The sequence below is a fragment of the Pungitius pungitius genome, chromosome 21 (genome assembly GCF_949316345.1).
Source record: "Pungitius pungitius chromosome 21, fPunPun2.1, whole genome shotgun sequence".
In the NCBI taxonomy this organism is placed as follows: Eukaryota; Metazoa; Chordata; class Actinopteri; order Perciformes; family Gasterosteidae; genus Pungitius; species Pungitius pungitius.
In genome coordinates this window covers 13485287-13506254 of record NC_084920.1, presented here as the reverse complement: position 1 = coordinate 13506254, position 20968 = coordinate 13485287, and the positions used below count along the sequence as shown (strand labels likewise).

At 45.7% G+C, this 20968-nt stretch overlaps 2 protein-coding genes across 4 annotated transcripts in view; both read left to right on the top strand.

The window, feature by feature from the left end:
• rpl38 (ribosomal protein L38) overlaps window positions 1-14470 on the top strand; it is a 420537-nt gene extending 406067 nt beyond the window's left edge. The window contains exons 1-5 of one of the 3 annotated variants that reach the window (XM_037464622.2): window positions 12237-12257; window positions 12463-12489; window positions 13087-13147; window positions 13554-13676; window positions 14401-14470. In XM_037464622.2, coding sequence (XP_037320519.1) covers window positions 12487-12489; window positions 13087-13147; window positions 13554-13676; window positions 14401-14426 — 213 coding nt within the window. In that variant the 5' untranslated portion in view covers window positions 12237-12257; window positions 12463-12486 and the 3' untranslated portion in view covers window positions 14427-14470. Of the gene's footprint in view, window positions 1-12236; window positions 12258-12462; window positions 12490-13086; window positions 13148-13553; window positions 13677-14400 lie in introns of those variants that run through there. The other 2 variants (XM_062559874.1, XM_062559875.1) reach the window with 2 other exon arrangements.
• Window positions 14471-15457: 987 nt separating this feature from the next.
• ttyh2 (tweety family member 2) overlaps window positions 15458-20968 on the top strand; it is a 29530-nt gene continuing 24019 nt past the window's right edge. Inside the window, 1 exon segment of the mRNA XM_062559876.1 lies at window positions 15458-15963. Coding sequence (XP_062415860.1) covers window positions 15835-15963 — 129 coding nt within the window. The 5' untranslated portion in view covers window positions 15458-15834.

Sequence of the window (20968 nt, the reverse complement as noted above, 5' to 3'; positions counted from 1 at the left end):
CCAGCCGCAGTAAACATTCCAAGATAAATATCTGGACAGCTTTACGAAAGCTCATCTTGGGAATTTCTCAGCTCTCACTTGCAATCCGTCTGGACAAGACAAAAGAGAGAAACACACTGTTTTTGTTCCCTAGAGGTTCAACAGACATATCAAAAATACTTTGCCAATTTATGTTTGATTTAAACCAATTAGGCCGAGGGAGTCAGATGAAACTTTCTGACAGCATGACTGAGCTGAACTGTTTTAAATTAGGGCGATAGTTTGACTTTTTGGCTGACAGGCAGTATATTTGCATTTTCCTCAACAATTACCAACATTCTGGATGGAAAAATCTCATTCTGGCTCATTTTAGGTGAGGTAATGAATCCCCAATTGGAATAAAGCAGGTCATACAAAAGAAAACGGGTAACACAATGAAGACGGAGAAAAGAAAATTGAAATTTTTCGAGCCGAAGCACAGGGGAAAAAAAATGTTGATTCTAGTAGAGAAAGGAAATGGGAATACAGTATTACGAAATCTCTAATGATTAATGTCCTGCTTTACTTGATTTTTGGGCAACAACTTCCCATCCCTCTGTTGAATTTGGTGCCCAGATTGGCTGGTGAACTCGAATCATCAAATAACAAGAAGCAATCTGCAAAAATAATGGAGCTTGCAATGAAAGATGGAAGCCAAAAAGGCATGAATAGAAATATATTTACACCATGATTAGAATTTGAGTTTGTGGTCAATGTAGAGTACAAATATACATTATAAAAGCGCACTCTGTGTAAAAGTCAATAAGCACTACTGAATGACACCAAAATAATGGCTTCCCAGAGATCAAAACAGTCTGTGCTGTGTGAGAAAAGTTGTCTTTTCTTTTAGGTCTGTTCCCTCGAAAATATAATAACACATAAAGTTTAAAGGAAGAAATCATTGTGAGAGCAGCCTTGTTTGCTCTCTTCTATCCGGCTAATGTTAAAGTACTGGACATTGACAGAAAAGATATTACTTAATTAAACTTCCCTTGCAAAATAAGTTTGAGCTTTTCTCCGGATATCGCCTGTTTGATGAGAAAATGCCAGAAGAAATGAAGCTCATCCTTCCAAATGACAGAGATTTAGCTCATAGGCAGGAGATTGTGGGGGAGCTTTCTCACTCGGGCAATTTGATATAATAACTCCATCTAATAACAGTCATTTCTTCTGTCGGGGGCCCTCCCTGGTTTATAACCGGGTTTTGAATGACTACCTTGTGAATTACCTGCGAGTGTCTAAGCGCTAATGGCTTTTTAATCACCCTGAAAATCACTATATTCTCCGCAAAAGCAGCTCGCTTTTACTGTTAGAGAAACGTCTCGCCTCTCCTTAATGATCCTCCCGAACACGGTTATTGTTTTCCCGTTGCCATCAGTTCTGTTTGGAGTAAAGAAGGCTCATTCTCATTAGCGTCTTCCTTCGCCAACCTCCAAATGTGTTCACTGGTTCACCTGCATAATCTCTGACAAAGCAAACAGAAGCCCCTGGAAATAAAATAAATGACAAGAAAGGCCAAGGAGAAGGAGACAGTGTGATCCCCTTTGCTGAATGTTGGTTATCTAAATCCATAAAAAGATGGTATTAGACTTCTCTGGTGTAGTATCACTGCAGAGACTAACAACCCCCGAGGGAACTAATCCCAGCGCCACGGCTCACAGGCTTCCCCCGGCTCGTCCCGCTTTCCTAATCTATCGTTTCCTCCTCTTACAAACAAATAATATGCTCATTCTCTCATGTCATTGTGGATGTAATCGAGTAAACCCGAAAGCCTGGAAATGCCACCGGTTTAGGTGTCAACTCTCATTAGTGCAAGACTCGTGTATCTGAGAAGCGCAGCTTGCAGAGGCTTGGCATGGCGTCTGAGGAGGGCAGCTGAGCGTGAGTCGCATTTTGCTCGCACCCATTGAAGAGGTAGTGTAATGGTTCGTGGAGGGCCAGAGGCCTCGAGCCACGGGGTCACATGAGCACGCTGGAAAACCGGTGCAATGTTCTCTTTTATTACATTCTCAGAGAATAAGATGGACGCTTAAAGCGTCGGCAGAGAGCGCTGACAGCGTTAACGGGTAGATACCGACTCAAATGTTGCCATTAAATAATGATCTCAGTCAGTTGTCTTGTCGTTGCTCTGTATCGAGCGATATGAGAATTGAAAAGTCTGATCTGTACGTTCCTAGAAGACAGCAGCGAGGGACTCCTTAGCTCCTTTTTTGAAAAATGAAATTCACTAAATAGAAGGGACAATGAGTTTAAAAAAAAAACTCAGATATCCTTCAGCAATTCTTTTTTCCGACTCCTCCTGCATGTCGAAGTCTCTGTGCTTTTTCCACGGTGCACACCCGTCAAGAATGGATCAAACCGAGAGTCTCCCAATTTTATGCACCATTTGGCCCGAATGCTAACATTGCATGAACAGGGACCTTAACTTTGGGTCATGAAGGACAACCCATTGTCAGTGTTGACTGGAAGTGAATTTGTATGGAGTGAGGGATGTCACACAGAGAGGGCCGCGGGGCCTAACAGCTTTTTGGCCCGGTGTTTGTCCCTCGGGATGATCCATAATTCATGTGGGAGTCGTGCACTTGTCACTGCGGCTCTGTATAGTGACTTCCACAGAGAGGAGAGGTGTGTCTGAATGGCAAACACGGATGTGATGCATCTTCCGCCGTCGTCGCCCCCGACGCCGTCGTGCTCCAGCAGGAACCGAGCCCGGTCCAGCTCCTTCCCTTGACTGCATTGTAATGTCAAACTTTGTGTATAACATACGATTAGCGAGTCACTCACGTGACACACAATGGCATATTTTAGGAGAGTCGTGTAACTACAGTTCAAATGTATTTACGTAATGCAGCCTCTATTATTACAGGCATATTATTTCATAATGTAGAAGGGATGAACACTTGACAAACGCTTGTGTGAGGAAGAAAAATGACGATCTCATGGAAGGCCACAAGAAAAAGGAGTTTCAAACATCACCGTAAAGACTCAGTTAACACGTTCTCAACAGAAAATTAGCATTGTGAGCCTTACAAAAGGCTCCGCGACCCTCTAGAGATAAGCGGTGCAGAAAATGACAGACTGACTGACTGAGCCTCACAAAAAGAAAGTATTCATCATATCACCTTATTGATTATATTATCACCTGTACACGCTCTGTTCTCACTTGTTGCTGAAGGCGCTGGAGAAGCACTTATAGCTAACCGGACCCGCTGCTAGCTAGCTAGGGTCCTTTGTGTCAATTGCACTTTAGTTTAGGTTATCATCCTCATTGTGCCTCACAACCAGTGGCTCATTCACCGGCTGAGGGGCTAAGAGCTGACTTATGATATGCCCCAATCACATTTAAGTGAACCTGGCTCAAGTGCTGGTATTGCTTTAATCTGCACAGTTCTTGTGACAGTCATGCGAGGCGAGTCGAGGACAAGCACGTCTCCTCCGCCTGCAGCGATTCAACCTCCAACTTCCTCTAATTAAGATGAAATTAGATATAATGCTCATGTTTGTCTTCGTTACGGATATTTTGCTTTTTCACAGCAGAGACCCCGTTGCCACCGAGATTCTTGGCGAGCAAAAGGCATCGGCTAGCTTTGTTCCCGCCATTTTTCTAGCTCGGTCCAGATTTCAAAGAGAAGTGTCTCTGGCTGAAATCTGTTTCGATCGGCACAACGTTTTCCTCTCAGGAAGACAAAGCAGTCACATTTGAGGTTACTCTTGCGAAGTGATGAAATGTGTTTACAAGATATTATTGTGATATTATATCAATGCACATTTTTGCTCTTTCTCCTCCCCCTTTAAATGTGGTTGTAAAATTAAACTTATTTCCCTCAGAGATCCAAAATATTTCTTTGTAATATCATTATCGTTCATCTCTCTTGCCAGCGTTGCTATTCTCATACATTATTACTGCTCTCCGTGATAAATCAAGAGTTATCGCTGTCTTGCACTTTCAGGTGGTTCCCACTGAAGTTTAAAATATGCATGTTATGTTCCGAAGGGCTTCTTACTTCTCGTGATCTGGAGCTGAACAATTCCTTTTTGAGTGAACTCCAGCTCTCTCACAAATCTCGACGTGAGACGATTGAGTTACTCTGAAAATGAACCCTTTCCTCTAATCCGTTTGTGTCGTTCAGCACTGATGTTTTCACAGATGAGGTCAAATAAACAGATTTTTTCAAGTTTTCAAAAAGCAATGTTGGCATTTCTACTTTTACATATTTGAACATGAAATCTTTTTACAGTGAAGTTGAAGGCTCTCCATTATACCCACTTGGCACTATTAACAGGCGTGTCTGCAGGTCAAACCTCATCGGTGTTGCCATGGAGAAAATAGCTCAATGCCTGGAGGTCTCAAGTGGGTCAGTAATGGAAAAAAAGAACGCAGTTATCACCCTTTAAAGACGTGGCCTTTGTCGTCATGGTGATACTCTTTTCCTGCATCCTTACTTAATACCTGCTATGAGGAGACAAGACCTGAAGATATGTTAATGTTGTATTTGTCATTTCTAAGCGAGGACACCTTAGATAAATCGGGAAAAACGCCCCGCACGCCCTCCCGCCTACCCGAGAAAGTTATGTGTTCACGTCCCTCCATCGGCAGTAAGTGGTTGCAGGGTTACAGAATGGATAAATGGATACATTTTGTTTTGAAGATCATATATATCTCATCTATCTATACCAGTATAGTAGAGGAGAGATTGGGTAAAAGGAGGGAGGGAGGGAGTAGATGGAAAGTGAAATTTTAATATACCTCCATAAAGCAATAGACTGCAGCAGCACTATTCACGATGCACAAAATGACATGTGCTGATGGACTGTGTTTGGCATTTGAAAATAGATTCTCTCCCCATTTTCCCAAAGTGCCCCGCAGCTATTTTATAGCTTAACCAGGGCATTGGAAGAAGGACTTCTCTCTTTCTATGATAACACTAATTGCCCTTAGAATCCATCGTAATATGTTTTGCTACAGATCATCACCTAATTACGGCTAACAAAGAGCAGCTGGAAGGTACATGGTATTAGTGGAAGTAATGATCCAACGGTAATGAGAACAGCCAGTGAGATATAGATATGAGAATTAAATTGACGTTACGGTCATACTCGTTTCGACAATAGAAGAAAAGGCACAAAAAAAAGCATGCGAACATTTGAGAGGCAGGAGTGTGGTGCATCACCACTATATGCTGCAACGGGTCATTTGTATACAGTAGTCATAGCAACCATATAAGATTTCCTGATGTCAGTTTTCCTGCCACGCACTTACCAGGTACTTACTCCATTCAGGTGGTATGAAAACAGTTGATTTTGCTTGTGGAGATGAGTTTATGCGTCACAATACTCTATCCGGTAAAACAACCCTGATGAATTCTACTATAAAGTTTGTAAATTAAAGCATAAACTTACATGCACCGTAGCAGACACGCGAGGCCTAATGAGAGACTACCGTACGAAAAAGAAGGAAGCAGGACTCGTTGAAATGAATCCCGATCGAAGGAAGTGCTCATTTTGTCCAGCAATGGGTGGATGGATGGATGCTAATGGAGGCCCATGTCACCCTAGAAGTTAGTACTTGGAGCGACGGCCTTAATGCAAGTGGAGTCCCGTCATAGAGGCCTGTGACAGGTTTGGATTCAAACTGCTACACGCATGGTTGGTTCATGGTCACGATTATGCTTCAACTTTATTGCTCAGCTGCATTATTTCACAATTATTTATATGTATTTTTTTAATGATGTCAATGCAATTCCTTGCATTCCCCACATAATTTTCCTGTTGCACCAAAACCTTCATCTTTTTGTAGTCCCATGACTCCTCCAAAGTGCTTTTTTAAAAATCCAACTCGAGCAGAACCTTTGGCGGAAAACTCACATTCGCCAACCTGTGACATTTGTCGGATGCAACACGAGGCCGCTCGATGCAAAGAGGTGAGCATCAGGGCCGACGGCTCTGTCCGCTGTGAGCAAACAGGACGGCGGGAAAACGACAGCTGGCCGATGCAGGCCCGCAGTCAGCCAAGACCAACAGTGTGGGTGCAGAGTGGAGCAGAGGCAGTGACAATCTGACCGAGGGGGACGATAGACGCCCTGGCACTGCAGACCGCCAGTGCATGTGCGTGTGTGTGTGTGTGTTGGCTGGAGTAAAGACACCAACTGGCCCGCTGGAGGGTCTCAGAAACGGCCCAGAGGAAGAAAACCTGTTTATGTAGCAGACAGGACTGTTGGGAAAGGTTGTCATCGTGTTGCTAGGGAACCTACGAGAGAGTCCAGTGCACGTCCTCACAGTAATGCGGAATAATTAGACTCTCTGTGGGAAATACGACAAGAATCTAATCCAAAAGAAGGAAGATTAGGGAATTAGCTCAGCGGTTAAGAGTTCACATCTCTCGTCGCTCTATGTAATGATTCCCTCGAAACAGGAATGGTTGTGCTTGAACGATGCTTAAATTGTGATTATACTTGAGATATTGGATGTTGGAAGTACCAGAAGTGTTTGATCCAAAAAGTGTGGATCGTCTTCTTTCATTCTGTTCTTTTTCGTCGTTAAATAAAAATGATCTCCAGCTGATGCCTAATCACATTTAACCTGTAAATCTCGAAACCGCCAGGTTTTCTGCTGTTTGAACTGTTCCCGTACGTTCACATTATCAGCATATGCGTGTATGTCTGCAGTGTGGACACATGAAGAACAGAAATAGACTTTTACAGACCGTAAAATGCAACCCTTATCGAAAAAAAGGCGGCAACTGCAAAGCAGGTGTGAAAATGTCGCGTTCTTTCTACCAGCCAGGAGGGGGCGACTCTGCTGGCTGACCCTACTCCTCACTCGAGTTATTCCCTCAGTGGACATTGTAAACAGAATCTCAAAGAGATGTTGTGGGCTTGAGTTAAACTGTATTCAAAGTTTCAAAACGCTTTTCTGCGAGTGGTCTTTTCGACCTTGCTGTCGCCCCCGAAGAAACATCCTTCACGTCTGCTCTTGGGTCTCCTGCGTCCATGCAACATTCATTCAGCACCACAAAGCGCCTCGGCATAAATCAAGTGGCAGCGGGTCAGCCCCCGGGGCGTGCGAGGCGGCAGAGCTGGAACTGGCCGCAGGGATAACGGGTGGGATTGATGAATGCGTGGACTCGTTGGAACAGGCGGCACGCTTACGTGTGTTCTTCTTCTCGAAAAGTCTGTCTTTCTGTTCAGACCCATGGGCAACAGGCTGAAACTTCTTTTTGGATAAAATGTCAACCAATATTTTGCCGGGTTTTGCCATCAGTGGCAAAGACGAAACCAAAAAAATATATATGCATGTCAGTTTCAGGTTCATTTTGCTCTCTTTCACACCGATTGAGTCCATAAAAAGTCAGTCTGACGAAGCATTGATTCTGAAAGCTTTAGAGAGAGACACATCTGATCAAGGCTTTCTTTCTGAAGCCATGTCAAAGCAACATAGCAGATATTCAAAAACAAAACAGCTGACTGTGGTTAACCAATTATTAATGAACTATTGACATCCCTCTCAAGAAACCACACAGTGCTGCCCACGCGTTGGCGCCTTCACCCTGGCGTGCTCTGCAAGAGACGACGGCGATGCTAATTAGCCTTCGGGGTTTGGCGGTTGGAGTGACCCCGTCGACATCGCCACTGACACACAAAAAAAAAAAGCAAAGTGCAAGGAGTGCCCGCACTCAAAAACAAGCGGGAACAAACCGTGATGAGAGACACACGTCGGGACCCCTGGAACAAGGTCGGCTCATCCCGCCACAGTGGCCCAACCTTCTTCCTCGTCTGTATTCCACCACCACATTTTAACTTCTCAGACATCTCGCCGAGAACGCGCGGGAAAAAAAAAAAAAAACTTTTCTCGACAACTCTTGACAAGCGGGAGCTGGCGTTGAGGCATTGAGATTCCGTCCGAGCGAACGCTCAGACTCTCTATTAATCTCCCCTCGTCTGCAGATGTACTTTGAGTTCGCCTCCGATAAGGCGGTCGAGAAAAAAAACGGGATCAATACTCGACAAATCAATCCGATCCATAATCAGGGAGATTAGGGAGGCAGCGCGGGGTATTTCAAAGTGCTCTCCTCTCGCATTCCTAATGACGTGACACGGACGTCCATTTGAATTTCACATGAACTCATTAGCCTCATCATCACTGCCGGTGGTTTCCCTCTTGTGAACAACAACTTTTTTTTGTTTTAGGTAAAGCTAATCCTTTAGCCACGGCTAATCCTTCACTTAAAAAACGACGCGCTACCACCTCTGCGCTGCTTTCACACTGCTTTGCAATTCAAAAAACGACTTCACGGCCACAGTGAATCCAATAAAGAAGCCTCAATAAACTACTCGGCGGAGTCTTTTGTTTGCCTTTAATGCATATTTATCTGGTTGTGATGGTGAAACACAACACTTGCCGCATGCCTCGGCTCTCAGGTAGAGCCTCCCATGCTGTCGCCCACAAAGCCCCCGCAGGCAGAGAAGATGTGTTATGAACGGCAATGTCTCCGGCTCGTTCCTCCGCGCTTCAAAAAAAAAAAAAAAAAAAAGATCTGTAAGCCAATATCATTTTTTCCCCCTTCTAACCCACAGCTATGCCTTTTTTAATAAGCCGGCACACAGTCACAAAGCCAGAGCATTCCTCAGCCTGGGGGTAAATAGTTGTATTACTAATTTAGGAATAGAAAAAGAGGGAGTGTTGTTTCTTTGGGGGACTGTTTTAATACCAGGTGTATTCAAAAATCAGAAGGACTTCCAATGAATTTTCCATGCAGAGTAAACAAAGTATATAATTATCAGATGCCCTGGGCATATTGAATCCGTCACTTGCAAACACAACTAATAAGAATGCCCCAGAAGTGTCCACATCTGGAAAAGGACACGCGGATGAAACCCGGGCTCCGTTGTCTCGAGAAGAGGAGTCTGGGTTTGTTTTGGGGGCCAAAGACAGCATGGCGTCAGGGACTTTGTGGCTTGGGCCTGATCACGCGGCGTCGATTTTTTCCGTCCCGGCAAACGCGCCCGTGTTCCGTCCCGCATTGATTCCCGCCCCGGCGACACGCGGCACCGGGCCTCGTTGGAGCGGGTGCTTGCTGCCCTCTGCTGGCAAAGGAGCAGAACTGCAGCTGTGAGGCGGGGGCGGGGTTGAGGTGGGGGGGGGGGGCGGTGTATGCGGGTAGGATCGCGCCGGGTACCCGTCTACGCGCACGGCTCGACGCGCACGGCTCGCGTCCGCCGCTGTGCGAGCAAATTGAATAACGATCGTCCCGCTGCAGAGGAGCTCTACTCCAACCCAGCCCGGACATTTGTTGTCATTGCAAAAACGCCCCCCCAATACACTGAAATACAGCCTCACAGAGACAAACAGGTGAGGTAATGTGCGAGCACCCCCTCCCAAACATTAATCAAAGAGATATAATCAAGAATGGGGACTGCATAACGAGAGAACACTATCAGCTGGTTACATCGTCACCTTTTATCAGATTTGCTTCAAAAATGATCTTTTTCAAAGTCTGAAAGGCTTTCTGGGGTCAAGGGAACCCCGGCTGTGAAACATGGTTGAATCTAATTACCCATAAAAAGATCTTTTATGCTGCAGAACCTGTACAAATGATCTATTTTTTCCCCTTAGTATCCCTTGCTTTGCCTGTTATCTTGGCACACTAAACAAATATATTCATTGGTTTTATGTAAAACCAATATTTCATGATGTAGCCCCTCGACCTCCTCGCTAATCCGCCATGGAATCAGACTCCAAACGGTCCCTACAATCCTATAACAATAAAACACATGCAGTTCCACCAGTCCACTCCCAGAGCAGTGACGTTAACCTTAAAAGAACTCTGTGTAACTATGCAGCATCTTTTTTTCTTTTTTTTTTTAACGGAGCCATGAATTGCCCCTCGAGAAGTGGCGTGACTGCCGTGGCGTTCCCACGTGCTTCCTCCTCCGTCGGCATCCTGGGAGAATTACCTCCACCAGACTGCGCTCCGTCTTTCACCGTGATGGACAAGAGGCCGCTGGAAATTTAAAGCCCTGAGTGAAACGTGTCCAATAGCAACAGCCTTGATTGAGGTGGAGGGGGGAGGAAGGAGGGAGGAAGGAGGGAGGGGTGGGGGGGGCTCTGAGACACAGCAGGTTGATTAAAAAAAAAAAAAAATCGACTGATGTGGTGCATCTCCGGTTCTTTATGAATGAATGCCGTGTCAAGGTGGATCTCGGCGGTAAATGGGCCGCGCTGTCACTCAAACTTTAAGCACCAAACATGCCGTGCTCCCCGGTGGGAATTATTGACAGAGGTGGGGGGGGGGGGGGGTTTAAACGTGAATAAATACAGAAAACAGTCTTGGGATAATGGAGCTCGTTAATGAACCGGGTCCTCGGGTAAACGTCTACACCGGATCTGTATTTCAGCGGGGCAGAGGGTGCGTTGCCATTTTCTTGTACTTGTGCCTGGGACTCAGAAAGCGAAAAGGAAAGGGAAAGGAAGCTGACACCCATCGAGCAGAAATGGGTTTCACAAGGCAGCACGGCCCATTAAATGTGCTCCACTGTTGCAGACGCAGTATATATATATATATATATATACTGTATATATATATGTTAAATTATTTCATGTCAAGAAGTGGGAATAAAAGATGGGAATTCCTTCAGTGTGAACCACTTAAAGGCTCATTACTCTGGCACCGTTTGGATTTATCCGTCTTGACTGGAAAAAGATAATTGAACCCATAAGTCAGCAGGTTTGGCTCTGCGTGTGCACGTCTCACAGGCGTCTCTGCAAATCTCTTGGCTCTTTTTTTATTTTTATTTTTTTTGAGCGACCACGAATAACGGTTAGTCTGGGAACCACAAGAAATACCTGTCACAAAGTAACACCAATAACGCAGCAGTCTGCCCGGGGGGGGGGGGGAACAAATTGGGCCCCTGGGCTCACAGCCTCACGGTATCCACTTTACCTCGGTTACAAAGGAGAGGAACTAAAAGGAGAAGATAGATAAGACGCGTTGGGTACTTTTCACACGGCAAAGAAATCGTTTTTACCAGTTGAACACGCTTAATGAAGTGAACTAGTATGGCGGCTCTGTCTTCTCCCCGCGGGAATGTCGAATCGCGACAAACCGACAGAGACGACCATCTGCTAAGTGAATAACATCTCTAAAGCATTTTAGTACAACTTTAAATATTCATTTAACCTCCGCCTGCTCGTGAAAGAGACACTTTTTTTTTGGAGGTGCCAGATCTGAATAGGTTTTATCGTCCATGAGAGGAGCTTTAATTGACTTTTGAAACCAGCTCAGTGGTTTACCTGTCTAATGAATATTTTACTTTATCACACTGGGCCAAGGGAACTTTGCAGAAATATAAAAGCGGAAATAGGCAGAATTTGACTTAATGTACCGTTTAGCTTACCACACAGGTGTGACGGCGTGCATACCCACAGAGCTTTACGCTTTTTGAAGAGTTAAATGCTTGAATGGTCATTAAGAACTCCCTTTGTGCCGAGTTACTTTCCTAAGTACTCAGTGCAGGTGAAGAGGGATTGGTTCACACTCGACAATTATTGCATGTAGTGTTGTAGCGGCTTACTTGGCCATATGGGCACGAGAGGTTTATGATCATAACTCGCCGAGGTAGAGGAACCAGACACAGTCCATGCATGGCCTGTTGCTGCTTCACTGGTGGAGCTCGATGACAAACAAACGTAATGAATTGCAGGACAAAAAAAAAAAGCGCCAGACGGAAGGTGAGCAATGGTCCCTATCAGTGGCGGCTGGTGGAATATGTTCTAGGTAGGGCAATCCAATCAATTTTAGAAAATATCCCCGGCAAAGCCCCATGCCCCCTATTGGCCAGTCGCCACTGGTCCCTGTACTTAAATGGTACTCACGCTTTACAGGCATTAAATCCTGTATGATCCCTGTCTATGTCCAGTTAAGCCCCAAATTAATTACGTGATACGGCAGCAAATCATTGACAAGCAGCAGCCTGAGATGGCACATGCCTCATAGAATGATCTCATATATAGTTTATATCTCAAACATTGCTGGGATTGAAATGATTGCTATATTCAACTATTTTATTGAAATACTGTTTAACGTTCGACGTTTTATTCACAATATTTATTTGACTTAACAAACGACGAAGGGTAAATCGCTTTCTTTCTTAACATTGTCCCTCCGTACTTGCCGTAGCATGGTATAAATTCCGCCATAACCGGAAGTCCCACCCCTTTCCATCCTCTCTCCGGCGAACTGAGTGAGTGAAGCATTCGCACATTAACACAATCACAATTTCTATCATCATCCATCCGCTTTAATGCTTTTAACCACATACCCGATTCTGTGAATTTACACTCAACCAAATAAGAGCTAGATGATGAGATACATATTTGCTTTTCAATGTTTTTCTCCCCGTTGTTTTAACCCGTGAACTGACTCCATCTTTTTTTGCCCCTCCGCAGCCTTCAGTCCGCTGAAACGGCAGCATGGTAAGGACACATTTCTCATTAACAAACATGGAAAAAGCCACGTCTGCCTACCTGGACATGTTGAATATTGTTTCCTTGCACATGTCCCTACGCTACATGAGAGTGGTGATTTATATATCGTCACTTTATTGAGCGGCTAGCAGTTGTGATTAGCATTAGCATGCTGCCGCTAGCTTGGGCCAACCATGAATGGCGTGTCCACGGTCCCGGTGCGGTTTGAAAGTTACTTGGCTTTGCGCTGCCGTAGGTGACTTACCTAGCAGTGCGTTCGGGTAGATGCTCTATAGCTAAAAGTCTACTGTACTGTTGGCTGTAACAGTTACGGCTACATGGAGGCTTTAACGTCACCCACAAGCTGACTTTCAGTTAAGACAATGCTCTAATTGTGTCATCTGCAAGATATGCAAACATCTCAGGCTAATGTGCTCGTGATGCTTTTTAAAGTCTTGCCAGAGTAATGATGGACCTAGTGCTGGGTTTCGATCTCTAGCAGAAACTCCAGTTCCACCGGTCCCCTGACATCACGCTGTTTATTCTCAATTTGTGGATTTTCTTTTTGCTCGAGAATAAACAGTCTGCTCGGCTCTTTATTCGCAGCCTCGCCAGATTGAAGAAATCAAAGATTTCCTGCTGACAGCCAGGAGGAAGGATGCCAAGTGTAAGTTAACAGTTCTGAAATATTTGTAAAATGAAGGTCATTTACTGAATGTGTACACTTGTCGACACCTTTGATGGGCGTTTGACGGATCACAACTGGCAGTTTCTCAACCAAACTGTCAACATGAGCATTAAGTTTAAACCCCACATTTTTTCTTCCTGATTGACTTTCTTACAGAGGAAGTAGACTTTCTAGTTTCTTCAAATATATTTGGAGTAAATGCATCAATGTGTTAACATGCAAGCAAATACATTTACAATTTGTGAATGACTAAGTGAGTTAAAATGTTAACTTTCACTAATGGTCTGATTTGAGCGTTTTATGTTTTAGGAATCGTTCAAATGCTCTTAGTGGTTCTTATGCAAGGTAGATTTTCTATCGTTTAACATCGACTGTCTTCCTTTAGCCGTAAAGATCAAGAAGAACAAGGACAATGTAAAGTTCAAGGTGCGCTGCAGCAAGTTCCTGTACACACTGGTCATCGCAGACAAGGAGAAGGCTGAGAAGCTCAAGCAGTCCCTGCCACCAGGTCAGTTAATCTTCAGCAGTTGTCTGTTTAAATTTATAGTTTGGGTCCACTACTGGCTTAGTGTTTTCTTGCCGAAATGCTGCTACGGCGGTTTGTATTCAAATTGTTTCAGCTGATCTTTGAAATGTGGGCAGTCGACCATTATAAAAGACCAATATGTTGAATTTTGATTATAAAGACAAACCGAATACCCCATTAATCAGAAAAGTTGGTCGTCGCCCAATGGGTCACCCTTTGGTCGAGTTACAGATGACACCCAGGACTCTAAAGGCCTAGATATCTACTTTATTGATTTCAGAACGTCCCCTGTATTAACGTGGTGTGTTTTGAACTGTGTCTACGTTATCAAAGCTTAACAGAACTTTTTTTGTGGAAATGACTAAAATAGTCTTAAATCAAATTGACTCAGAAATTGCTGTTCTAGTGAAACAAACAAGAAAAGACAAAGTTGTGTCAGGAAAACACGTGGCGACATTGGACTTTGGTGATCTGCTAAGCCATATGTTGGTCAGATTGTTTTACCTATATGTTTACAGTCATTTTCATTTTTCAATGGATTCTCATTATTTGGTATTGATGCATTGCTTCCGAGAACACTTGGAAGAAATAATCACAAGAGGAATATAGTTTTAAGTCTCTGCAGAAAAATGAGTTCCTCAGTCTCTGCTGCTGTGAATCTTTGTTCCTGTGAATATTCTCTAATCTGTAGTCTTTGTCTTTGCAGGTTTGGCTGTGAAGGAGCTCAAGTAAATCCGCGATGTACAGATAATTGTAATAAAAATTGGAAAACGTAATTTGCTGTATTGTCGGCTTTATTGAAATGTAAACATTGGAGAGAGAGCGATAAGTCATTCAAACTGAAATTTCCATGTTGCATTAATGTTCTGGGCTTTAGTTTTCCTGCTCTTTGGAACAGGTCACAAGTGGTCTGACATCTTTCTGCGAGGTGTCAGATCTGAGCTTTAAGCATCAACCAAACTGCCCTCTATTCCTCTAACAAGGAGGTTTTATGGAAGTTCTGTGTGAGTCTAGCCTGAAAGGTCATGTTGCCGTAATTGCATCACCAGTAGTGAATGAAGGGGTTTATGCAGTACTCATTTAAATTAGAAAATGTTTACTCAAGTTTGAAGAAAAACTAAGTGATGAATGAATAAAACCAGGCATTTAATGGGATGAAATCCAGCAGACTCCTTACATAAAAATCTGTTTAAAATAATTTCAAGTGAAGGAAATATTCTTGATCATTTTAAAGTCCTACTTCAGTTAAGTTGATTATGCTTTTGATCAATTTTGATATTACAAATAAGCCCATTTGCCGTTTTACATGCACCTGCAAAGAGACGTGTGTATGATGTTCCTGCCCATTTGTATGGCTTAAATTGTGCAAATACATAATTACACTAAAACATACAGGCGAAGTCTCCAGAGATGTTAATGCTCCATACATCTATAAACATTTATATCAAAATAATGACGGTCGTCTGTTAATCAGTTATTTTACGTTTGGTGGAAACAGGGACGTCCCCTGAGAGGACATGAATAAACGTCTTCGTTGTAAGTCTCTCAGTTGACCCCTAGGTGGCAGTAGATCACCTTATTTCGCAGATCAACTAACGATACAAAACTTAAAACATGAACATTATGTGAAGATCAAAATCCTACCACAGCACATTTATTACGTGAGTATGTTTCACATTCATGCCAAAAGAAATGTTCCGGTATTTTTATAAAACTCCTCAAAGCGGCGTCTTTGCGCGCTCCCGCGCACTATCCTCTGGTCCTGTCTCGGTGCGCGTCCCCGCCGGTGACTGTCTGGAGAGTCTGGAGCAGCTGTCCGCTCGGAGAGGAGCTCGCTGGTCCACGCAAGGACGCGCACTGTGACTATTTCTTTCTCCGTGTAAAAAAAAAATCAACATATATACCCGTTGGATTTTTACTTTGCAACAACGGTGTCGACTCCGCGCGACTTCTTCCACGGCGTCTCTCGCGCGCGGCTGAGGGTGTCTTCTCCCCCCCCCCCACGCGCGAGCATGCTTTCAATCAGCGCCTTTGTCTGACACGAGACGAGGGGTTCAGACCTCCACGGTCCGCTCGTCCAGGTCGCGGCAGAAGTTTTGTTTTTAAACGCTTTCTCGTGGGGGGGTGGGGGGGCGGCGGCATGTCTTCGGCTCGGGTGGATTACATTGCTCCCTGGTGGACTTACTGGCTTCACAATTTCCCCCACGTCAACCTGAGGCTGCAGCCCGTCGACAGCAGCTTCCAGCCCGAGGAGGAGAACTACCAGCAGGTCAGTCACGGCGGACGAAGGACCCCCGAAATAGTGCGTGCGCGTGAAACCCCACGAGCGACGTGTTTGCGCCGTGTACGTGGCTCCTCTCCTCCACGCACGTCTCATTGTGTGCACTGTTGATGGAGCAAGTGGCCCCTCGTGTCTATTAGGAGCCGCATCCACGAGAGGACCAAGCAACACCAGCACAAAGTATTCTGGGTGTTTAGTGCTCATTCTAAAAAAAAATTAACTAGATGCCACTGTTCTCAATCGGACCTGCTTACGTTTTCCATTCATTATTCATTTGGAGCCATCTAATAAGTCTGCGTCCCTTGGGGAAGACAGCGAGTGGATCAGGAGGCAAAGTGTTGACCCCCCCCCTCCTCCTCCTCTCCATGGGGAGGTCAGAGTCGGTCCCCTCTGGGCTCCAGGCGCAGTGACAGCCTGGAAGTCGGTGACTAATGAGCCGCTTGTGCCCACATGTCAAATACTGTGAATGATTTATGATTTCAATGTTCCATCTTTCAGTGCCACAGCTCCTGTCGGTGCACGTGGGCCGAGAGATGGTGACATTTTAAGTTCATTGCAGCGGCCTTTCAGGAGGGGCGCGGGGGGTCGGAGAAAGGCCTCATGAAGATGTGGAAGTGAATTATTTCAAGAAGTGACAGACAGAAGAATAACTAGTTATGGGGATGTTATATATATATATATATATATATCTAAACAGTCCATGGGCTTTTGCTGCTTCACTGGTTGGAACCCACCATCGTCCCAAACAGCAGCCCGCCTCGTTTGTTTTTTTGTCTTTTCTTCTACAGATGTAGGTCAGGTCCTTCACGCTCATTCATTGGAACAATTTGCCGCAGAGCACCAAAGCTAACGACACCATTTTCCAAGCCAATGCAATGCAACTCATGGCACTACGTCCCCCCACCCCCCCCCGGGTCCGGGTTTGTCAGACTTCCTTCTGATCGCCGCCACCGCCTTGGTCGACTGCTGCAGCGGCCGTGATGATCCGCTGAAGAAGACCGTGGGAATGTGTGTGTGTGTGTGTGTGTGTGTGTGTGTGTGTGTGTGTATGTGTGTGTGTGTGTGTGTGTGGTATAGTGAAGTATCGAGACGCCGTGGTAGTAATTCACGCTCGATCCACATGGTTCAAAGGAAGAATGCCGAAGCGTACTCATCGAGCAGTGTGACAGGGGACTCCGCTCTTTTGTCCACAAACCGCTGAATCAACGTCTCTCCCCCCCCCTCTGTCTCTGCGGTGGAGGACATCGAGCGGCTGAGTCTGTCCATGGGGAGCAGTGATTGGCTGGCTGTAGCGGAGGCCATCCTGGTGGACCCCTCTGCTGGCTTCGGGCCATTGCATGTGATGGAATGCAAAGGGCTGAGGTCTTGCACGGTTCTGTGTGTGTGTGTGTGTGTGTGTGTGTGTGTGTAGATGGTTTCTTCCCTCTGTCTGATTGTTAGTGAAGGAATGTCTGAATCACCCGACTAGAGTACACTAATTTCTGTCCTATGACAATAAGCAAGCTGTTGTTAGTCATCACACACACACACACACACACACACACACACACACGTTTTGGAGAATATCATCTGGAAGTGCAGAGTAAAAGGTCCAGTGTGGTTGCGGCGACTTACAGTAGGTCATTGTTGTTTAGGAACTCCGTTACACACTGGAGAGGCCCTTTTGTTTTAAGCACTCTCAGGCCTTTTCTGACCTCTCCCGAAGGAGGGTGACGCCTCGGCGTGGTTAAGCATCCGCAAGCTCCTGAGATAGATGCTGATCTCCTCTGCCAGGTCGCTCTGAGGTGTTCCGTGTATCCCTCCGCTCCCAGTCATCCTGTCCTGAGGCCTGGAGGACGGAACCAGGGCAAAAACTGCGATGGTTCATCCTAAAATAGGACAGGGGCCTATTTTTTTCTAATATACCCGTGTGTGTGTGCGTGCGGAGAGCCAGACGTCATGTGTCGGTCAGCAGGTCCTAATCCAGCTGACTTCCCGTCCCATTTCCTGCTTGGTAAACCAAACAAGTTTGTGCCCAATTTTTTCCCAAAACCGTCACAGCGGCTTGTGGAGCGGCGCTGAGTCCTCGAACCACAGATGAGTCAGCAGTTTCGCACGTTCCTCTCTCAGTCAATGTTTTGGTGTTTTTTTGGTAAAACGCACATCATCTGATACGTGGTTATTTCAACATTCAGTTCTTATGCGAGAAGAATTCAGGGGCACGTCGGTGCCGTCCTGCGATGAACGATCTACTTCCGCTCGTTGGATTCTCACTTCCCGCTTGGTCTTTGAAGAATATCTTGCCCAACATCAACCCGTGTTTGATGCAATCGTCCAGGAACGTTATTGCTTTGAGGTTCGAGGTTTATCGTGTTTGTCTTCACGTCACTTTATCGAGGGGACGGCTTTGGAGGCTCAGCAATTTCAGTTTAATGCACTTTAAAGGCCTTGCGAACTGCGCGTGGAACTGAGCGGATTCGCGTGAGGTCATGAGGGCAAAACGTGTGTTTTTACTGCTTTTAGAAAACCGATAACATCCTCCAAGGGACGCCCAACGTTGTCTCAGCCCACCGTCACACGAAGCCCTTTCTCTGATCACAGCCAGTTTTGAAAACCGGACGCGTTCGCTGTGTTTATTTTTGTGCGATTGAAAATGGGGGGGAAATTATGCCGAGGCTCTCAAAACAATTCCAGTTTTTGTTCTCCCACAACGGCTCTGATTGCATTGGAAAGGTATCGAGGAAATGAATCTGGAATCCGTCCGCCTTGATCTCCGAGCTTCTCGTCCCAAGTTCTTTTGGGGGGGGGGGTCTTCTGCTCTTGCCCCGTGTGACAGTGTCGTGGACGTGAAGAAGCAATCTGGGACAATCGGATTCCCGCAGCCACATTCCCCTCCAGCAGAGACAACAATGGAAGTGTGCTCTTCTCAGGAAGCGGGGGGGGGGGGTGGGGGGTTGGCTTTGCTTCTGTTGTTGGGGGTGCAGAAAATCCAAATTACGACATCTGCCCCCCCCCCCCCCCCCCCGGAATGGAGGAGGCGCAGTAGGTGTCGAGGACAAAGGGAGATGTTCCGCTTCACCGTGCACCCAAAGGTGTCCCTGTAAAGAGCACCCCCCCCCACAGAGTTATTTGGAAGACAAATTGAGCAGCGGAACACCTCACCCTCACCCCCCCCCCCCCCCCTCCCCCCCTCCTTCCTCCTGTCATCCATAACCCATGGGGCGCTTTTGCTGGGACTTAATGGCGTCCCGGCTGTGAACATGGGCAGGCCCGGCCCTGCGCACTCTGCCGTAAAGAGCCCCGGGGGGGGGGGGGCGCTCCCCTGTATGTCAGAGTGCGACAGGCAGCAGCATGGAGGAAGACATTGAGTCAAACCGCTCCATTGATCTTTCGGGGAGGGGGGGAGGGGATTCTTCATAGACATGATGCCACTTCTTAAGGTATTCCTTGCCGTGGAACGCAGCCCTGGATGGCGCTCATAGGAGGAAGTGTCAGACGTCATAAGACTTCTTAAAAGGAATGCTTTTGCTCTGCAAAGGGGAACCCCCCCCCCCCCCCCCACTGCCCCCCTACTCCCACCAATTCATGAAGACAGTTTGGTAATGTCGATGCAGGAGCTTTCCAGCTCCATCTATAAATTATGGTCACTACGTGTTTATAAAAAATAGATAGTCGGCGTGAGGAAAAGACAACACTTGGACTCCTCTTGTGCTTTCTGTTGGTTCCATTCGGCTCCACTGAAGCACCTTTTAAATAACAGCAGAGTGCTCGTCCAAAGGTATTCATTCAGGTCGGCTTTTGTGGGTGAAAATTTGATAATTCTTCCTTCTGAGAACTGGCGAGTCCCTCGACAACTAGTGAGTAGCATTTCGTGGAATCTATTCATAGCAATATGATAATATGTTCATAACCTTTTTTTTTTTTTTTATTACTTTCTAATCACCTAAAACAAAGAGTCATTCTTTCGTTGGCTCAGGTTAGATTGAGGCGGTGCATTGGGAGCAGGATCCTCCTCCCGGAGTCTGCAAACTGAACACTGGCTCGATGTGGAGCCATTAAATATGGATACCTGGACTACAGGGCTTTGGTAGATGAATCAATTACTGAACAGAACTTAACAGAAGCTTGATTGCCTATTTATAACACATTTGGATTGGCTTTTTTCAGTACTGATTCTCTTTTCATACAAAAGAATTATAGATTTAATGGACGAAACAACAGATGGGACACGCAGTGAGTTGAATAATATTGAGCTTTAATTGGATTACATTGGATGTACTTCATGAGCTGGCAGCTTTGTTTTTATTAGCAATTAAAGGTCATCCTTTCGGGCAGAGCGTATGGCACATTGTTCTTTATATCTGCAGATTCGGCAGTGAGATTCGTAGGTTTGTTCAATTTTGTGGGAGGGGGGGGGGGGGGTCTTATGCAACGTTCCAGCCTCGGGGGGAGCTATCTACAATAGGAGAGGAACTAGGCCGTGCGCTGAGTGATGAAGAGTGCGTCTGAGGCAGCCATGTGGATGAGGTAGCTGTGTCTCTGCCCCCCCCCCCCCCCTTTGTTAAGCATTCTATCGTGTGCCCTCGCTCTCTCGTTCCCAACTGGCCTCCTCATTGTTTTTGCTTAGCTCCTGCTTCTTTTTTCTTTTCTTTTTCTCCTCCTCAGCTTCTCCTCCCCTCCACATCCTCTTCTCAGGGATCGCCACTCCGCTCATCTAGAGCTTCCTTCCTTCCTTCCTTCCTTTCCTCGTGTCATCGCCTCCGCCCTCGCCTCGAGCAAAGAACGAGTAAATAAGGGTGTTAAAAATAGTGAGTCCGCTTTTTTAAAGGAGACTATTTAGAACTAATTGAGGAAGCAGTAAAGTGGTCCAAGCTGCCAAGTTGATATTTGTTTTAGCAGAGAGCGAATGTGTGCACATTCCACTTGTTTTTTTTTGTTGTAACTAAATGGAAAGTTGTGAAGTGAATGTATAAGGATGGGGATGTGCCGTGTCTCTCACTGAATGGCTGCTACA